General features: G+C 48.7%; 1 protein-coding gene across 8 annotated transcripts in view; it reads right to left on the bottom strand.

The window, feature by feature from the left end:
• GIT2 (GIT ArfGAP 2) overlaps positions 1 to 6,816 on the bottom strand; it is a 41,250-nt gene continuing 34,434 nt past the window's right edge. For 7 of the 8 annotated variants that reach the window (XM_020906989.2, XM_020907016.2, XM_020907011.2 and 4 more), the window contains 3 exons: positions 6,113 to 6,301; positions 3,717 to 3,780; positions 1 to 3,212 (listed from right to left, as the gene is read on the bottom strand). In XM_020906989.2, coding sequence (XP_020762648.2) covers positions 3,000 to 3,212; positions 3,717 to 3,780; positions 6,113 to 6,301 — 466 coding nt within the window. In that variant the 3' untranslated portion in view covers positions 1 to 2,999. The remainder of the gene's footprint in view (positions 3,213 to 3,716; positions 3,781 to 6,112; positions 6,302 to 6,816) is intronic. The other variant, XR_002316471.2, reaches the window with a different exon arrangement.

Raw genomic sequence — 6,816 nt, 5'->3', positions numbered from 1 at the left:
GACACTTATAGAGCCTGTTTATTGCATAACTAACAGGCACAAATTCCAAAACGATTTTACAACGCTTACAGGGTTGAACAATAATTATAGGGATATGAATGTACAACGAACAGGAAAAATAAGTACAGAATCACGGGTGACATGGATAGAAGACACTGGGAGAAAAGGCATTTCATTTTTCCTATGCAGCATTTTCTTTTGGAAAATCAAGGTGACCTTCAACCAGGACAAGGAAAGAAGGAAAACCCTCTGTGTGGGGAGCTCAGGGCCGCTGCGGGGAACAGACCCGAGCTGGGCTCGCTCAGGTTCTGCAGCTGAAATCGCTGGGGGAGTTGGAGGACAGCTCCTGAGTTGTGCGTTTCCAGTTCCCATCCGTGAAATGCTGTGTTTAGTCTTTGGGTCCAAGTCTTTGTTCTTTGGCAAATAAGAACTATTTGCATTCCGAGGCAAAGGAGGACGTCAGCAGGAGGCGCTCAGGTGGAGCTGCCTCCTGGTTGCTTTCCTACCTGCATCCTCCTAGCTCCTCAGGGCATCTGAGGGGGCAGGGATTTGAGAATCCAGGGGAACAGGATGACATGACAGAGCTCAGACACTAGTGCAAGGCCAGGGAACCCGTGTGTAAAAGGTGGTGAGCGGCCACCGAGACAAGGTGCAAATATTCACAGGCCCTGCGGGTCTCCGACCCCAGCCTTGAGGAAACGCACAAGGGGCTGGAAGAGAAGGGTCACCCTCGGGCCTCCTGTCACTGGGTGTCACTCCACCTGGGAGCTTCCCTCCCCGAATGCTGGCACTGTGGGTCAGCAGGGCCAACTCCTGCGGTGTGCTCACGGCTGGACATGCTTTGCTGGCCCCCATGTTCCTTGACTTTCTCCAGGGGCACAAAATGACGTCCCCCACTCCAGGTCCCAAGTGTGCGCCTGAAGACGCCGCTTCACCCACCGCGGCAACTCGTCATCCAGAAGGCCGTCCTCCCAACGGAGGAGGCCGAGGGCACCGACCCGAGGCTGCGCCGGGCCTTGCCCGAGGAGCCCTGTCGGCCGGGTGGGAGAGCAGGTGCTCACCAGGAAGAGGAGGGACAGCCCATGCATGCAGGGTGCAGAGACGGTTCTCAGACAGTGCCTGAATTGAAAGTAGAAGAACTCCTTCGAGAAGACGCCCCTCAGCATCTGACAAGAGTGTGGCACTTAGGTTTGTGCAGACAAGTCTTGGAGATATGGATCCTTTCCCCGCGCTACTCAGCAGAGCAAAAGCCGGCGAAAGCACCCAGCACAGTAACTTAGTAACCAAACACCATCACCGTGCTCCTTCCGACAGCATTCGATCAGGCTACAAAGGTGTTTGTGAATCAAACAGTTCTGTGAAAATACAGGCTTACCGAACATGTTCTGGGGCAACTGTAATGATTTTGACTTTTCCATGTGTGTGAACGAGCACTACGGGACAGAACAGATGGGTGAAACAAGGACCAACAGCAACTTAACACAGGGTACGGCAGCCCTGCAAAAGGTAATAAGGCTCAGAGGCTAAAGCCGGAGAGACCAGGGAAGCCAGGCCTCGTGATCCACTGCAGAGCTGGAAGCTGGCAGCCTCAAGGCTGCAGCGGGCCCACATGCGTGCTGTGAACACGTTTAGACGAGTCACCGACGTCTACAGATGGAGATGGCATGGAAATATCTGATGTCTTCTGACAAGTCAAAAGCTTCGGCAACCCTAGGCCCATTTTATTTACACGGCAGCCTGAGTGGAGCTGGGCAGCTGATGTCCCCACTGCCATGCTGTGGGCTCCCCATTGCCCCCGGCATCTGGCTCGCTTCATTCATTGTCACTGCCGCCTGGCCCCGTTGGTCAAGGTCAGGGTCTGAGCCACGCCCACGCAAAACCGTGGCCACAAGCAGGAAGGAATATACTTTTAGCTTCCAGAACGACCAAGCTCTTCTTAGTAACTTAGAAGGCAACCTCGGGGCATCCCAGACCTTACACCTGCAGGCTTTTGTAGCCTTGGGATAGCACACGGTCTGTTAGAGAGCTCTGCAGGGAATTCCTGAAATGAGATGTCTGACACTGAAGTACCAGCGAGGAGGTGCCAGAGGAGAAGTGAACCCTGGTGACTGTACGCATCTTACCTTATCCGAGGTCCTTAAAGGTGGTGAGACGTGCGGGGCTGGTCGTGTGAGAAGGCTTTAAGTGGCTAAAGGAGTGAGGGGAGTAGACCATTTCTCTCGTCACCAGTTTACGGCAGTGCTATCTGAATGGGGTGGGATGAAATTATGGCTCATGGGACTGGGGCTCCTCAGCCTGTGCGTGACAACGTGGCCAAGGCACACAGGACATGGAGGATGAGTGCTTATCACTGTGGAGACTTCAGGGTGACAGCAGAACAGAAATGGACAGAAGACAAGATAGAAAAATTAGATGAGAGGACACCGAGTGTGACAGGACAGTTAAACAGAACACTTCACTGTTTCCTTCCAAGAGAGACTGTTACACTAGTTTTGGAAAGTGGCAAAGTCCTTTCTCTACACGCCTGCTTGGAGATACCCCAAACTTAAAAGAGATTCTGCAGTAGAGGTTGGAATACTTGCTTATTGCACAATGCTTGACAGGGATCAGACAACTCTCTCCAGAGAATGTTTCACTAAGAATCTCACTTATAGTTTAGCCATAGGCAAGGAGTCTGAAGGGATGGAGAAGGTCTAACAAACTTTAAACAATGAAGTTCTGCTTTCGGGTGTCTATGATCGTTATTAACTCAACGGTCACGGACAGCACAACAGAACGTCAGAAGGTAAACTGGCAAACAGGCACAAAATAAGGCAAGTGGGTTAAATTAATAGTTGAAAATTTGTTAGAAAACATGCAAAAATAATACTGAGTTTTCTTTTTAAAAAGTTTTAAACTTTCATTAAATGTTTGTGTCTGTAAAAATCGCAAGAGTTCCATGTCTAAAGTGGAAACCGGACTTGGAAAAGCCTAGAAAACAGAAGGGCCAGCCCTGCCGTTCAGTTGTTGTTCTCTTTGGTAGTGATGGTGACCAGCTGCTTGGCGGCCTTGGCGATGTCGTAGGCACACTGGATGACCTGCTGCGTGACCAGCTGGATGTCCGTGGGTGGGCCTGGGTCCCCTGGGAGGGTTTTCTTGCATTCTGACTGCAGTCGGTAGGCACTGGATGTCAGTAAGCGGAGGGAGGTCCTCACCATGTCAGACTTGGGTTTCTAAACAGAAAAACAGCTATTCGCCATGGACTGCAGGGTGGACACCTCCGAGAACAGGGACAAGCATTCCTCGGAAGACAACTCAAGCTGTTCCGCAGTGAATGGCAGTTGTGTCCTGCATGTTTTCACTGGGGATGCGTGAAAGACTGCAAGTTTGGCAACCCGAAGTGTAGGGGATGCTGGGGCTCTGACTCAAAAGTTCAGACTGCACACAGTATATTTAGCAGTATCCATTTACTAGTGCTATTCTGAAGCAGTATTTGAACAAGTATTTACATGGCTGAAATATTCCAGAAAGAATTTTTTTTCTATTAATGCTTTGCCTTGCAGCATTTGGCTCATACATTCTTGTCTTATTAAACCCAAACCAATAGCCCTATATGGCTGTTTGCATATTTAAAACTCTCTGTGCTACAAAGAGATGAATATAATGTAAAGGTCATCAAGAAATTTCTTGGAGCTCATTGAAAAGGATCCGAACCAAGTTAGCAGGGAGTGACTTACTTTGGGGAATAATGCCGCCATTTCTGTAACAGCTATGTGTATCCTCTCTGAGCAGGGAATATAACTGCAAGAATATTAAAAAGGTTATTCAAAGATAGCAAAAATAATTCAGAGACAGAGAACACTTAGACACGAATACATTCCCACTTATACTCCCGTAATAAAGGGGCTAAGGCCACAGCCAGTCTGTTGTGGATCCCACACCAACACAAGGTACTCAGGGATAAAGCCGGGGCCCCCATTCTTCAAAGTTGATTCCATCATATAAAAACAGCCTCCAGGTATGAATGCAGGTGACGTACATTACAGCCTGGTGGAGCCATAGAACACTGAGATCACAATATACATTGAATGGATTTGTACATCTTAAAAAAAAAGAACCACCAAACTTCCCAGATTGTACCAAGCACCATATTGCGATCTTCGAAGCCAGAAAACAGCCCCAGGACACATATTTATATTCTTGACAACCATCAAGGAAAGAAACATAATGTAAGCATATTTTTTTGGTCATTTGCAATACGAGCGGGGCACTTCCGAGCTGGGTGAGACGGAAAGTGAAGCATGTTGCTCAGCAGAGGGAGAGTGCTACGGGAGCGGTTCACCATATTATCGAGGGGCCCTAACAGACCGTGTACGTGGGAAAGTGGGAAACGTTTTGCTTCATGAATGAGGGAATGAAGGGGCCTGCTGTCAAGGTCGTGGTGCTGAGCAGAGGTACTGCACATCTATAGCATGTGAGGCAGGAGGGGCATGTGATGAACAGGATGTCCGGGGGAAGGGGAGATAAACAGCTATATGATTTTTGTGGACGGAGGCTGAGAAATTGTGCAGGTTCCTCTTTTTCTCTGAGGCTCCTCCAGCCATCCACCCATGAAGACTAACTCTGCTCCGGTAATAAACACTGCCCATTCCTCTCCTAGTGAGGGGGAAATGATGACACTGGGAAAAGTCTGAGCTGCACAGCAAAATGCAAAAGGGTAGGAAGCGGGGCGGTGAACATGACAGTGCCAGGGACATGCAGACTGCAAGAGACACTGGTTCATCCTTCTGTGGAAGAGAACACAGAGGAAAAAGGAGGGGCACTACTGCGTTCCTTGAACAACTTCTGTTTGTGCAAAGGCATGGAGAACTTCTTCACAGAAGCACTACACTTTGCTGTCGCTGAGTTGTGTCTGACTCTTTTGCAACCCTATGGACTGTAAGCCCACCAGGCTCCTCTGTCCATGGGATTTGCCACAAGAATACTGGAGTGGGCTGCCATTTCCTCCTCCAGGGGATCTTCCTGACCGGGGATCGAACTCACATCTGGATTCTTTACTACTGGGCCACCTGGGAAGGTCAAATTTTGCTGACCTCCTGAAAATGAGGTTTTTCTTGGATTTTTATCAAATTCTGCTTTCACAAATTCAGTGGGATGATGTTAAACAACGTGTCTGGAGCAGGCTGGTCACCACCTGAAACTAGGGCCAGCTCACAACTGCTAACAACTTACCCAAGAGCAAAGGGGTGGGTTAGAACAGAGGCTGGGCCCTTCTCTGCAGCTGGAAAGAACTCTGTGGGATGCCGTTCTGCCCAGATGGAGCAGATTTTTCTTTCAGGAGCAGAGAATGATTTGGGTGATGATTAGACCCACTTTTATTTGTCAAGCACTTGCTTCCTAGATGTGTACATGCACACGTGAGGGAATCAGGTAAGAAATCAGGTTCATTTCAGGAAGCCTTCTATGGCACACACTCCTCCCCAGCTAAGCAGAGTAGCTGGGAGAATCTGTTGCCAGTTTTGAGGCAGCTTCTTTCACCCCAAGAACTAGGAATGTCACCACCCCAAAGATGCTGTAATTCTATCTCTGGAAGCAGTTTTATTCGGAGCATTTCATAAGAAGATGAAAGATTAAAAATACCACATAAAACAGATGAGACAAATGGAGAGAAGTAGCATGGAAGCATACGCACTACCATATGTAAAATAAATAGCCGGTGGGAATCTGCTGTAGGACTCAGGGAACCCAAATGGGTGCTCTGTAACCACCTAGAGGGGCGGTAAAGGGTGGAAGGTGGGAGGGAGGTTCAAGAAGGAGAAAACATATATACATCTATGGCTAATTCATGTTGATGTATGGCAGAAAGGAAACCAATATTGTCAAGCAATTATCCTTCAATTAAAAATATAAAAAATAAAGTTTTTAAAAAGAAAAAAAATGTACCATAGAAAACAAAAAAAACCCCAAAATTTACAAATTTGTTTTTGAGTGTCTTATGTGAACCTGAGATTTCCCATACCTTCTGACGTCAGCATGTTAACACCCAGTCCTGTCTGTAACTAGAGCAGCAGCATCTCTCCCAGAGCATGCGCACACATCCTGCCAGGCAGGATTCCTTCTCAAGCCCCCGTACCTGTCATGTTTATTTTCTTGGGCTGCCCTTAAGAGCTCCTGTATGTTTTTGGTGATCTGCTCCGTCTTCCGGATGACGTCTTCGGTGCTGGGGAGGATGGGGCTGGAGGCCGTGTGGGGCTCTGCTATGTCTGGGCCTGAGCTGTCACCCTGCCACACTGAGTTCCTCTGCCTCCCTTTCCTGCTTGACCTGTGAGCGTTAAAGAAGTGGTTAAACATGACAGGTGCTGATGGGCGGCCTCTCTGCTTCTAGGAGCCGCAGCGTGTGCATCTGCTGGAGGCACGAGCGGGCTGCTACTGTGGTTTCCTTTATCCTGTCTGGCAGGAGACTTGGGGTAAGGCTCACTGAGCAGCAGCAGCCACTGCTCACGGGGAGGCTGCTTCATTCTACAACGAGGCTGAATGGGATGACCCTCGTAGGAAGGCTAATGATGGGGAAAGGGAGGGAGCAAACAGAATGAGGAGCGTGTATGGTTATTAAGTCATTCGAATCAAGGCAATTCCTTGGGACAGAGATGCAGGGTATAACCTAATGTTGATCTGAAGTGAAGGACTGACTGTAAGCATAATACAGAGACTCAGAGACGAGTCTAACCTGCTGGTAAAAGGAAAAAGGGCCCCTAGGGGCAATCAGGTGAGATGAGAAGAGGTGTGAACTATCAACTTATGTCTCGGTATCTGAGGACCTTAAAGGTCTGAGGACAG

This window comes from Odocoileus virginianus, chromosome 12 (genome assembly GCF_023699985.2).
Source record: "Odocoileus virginianus isolate 20LAN1187 ecotype Illinois chromosome 12, Ovbor_1.2, whole genome shotgun sequence".
Lineage (NCBI taxonomy): Eukaryota > Metazoa > Chordata > Mammalia > Artiodactyla > Cervidae > Odocoileus > Odocoileus virginianus.
This window is presented reverse-complemented; position numbering and strand designations above follow the sequence as displayed.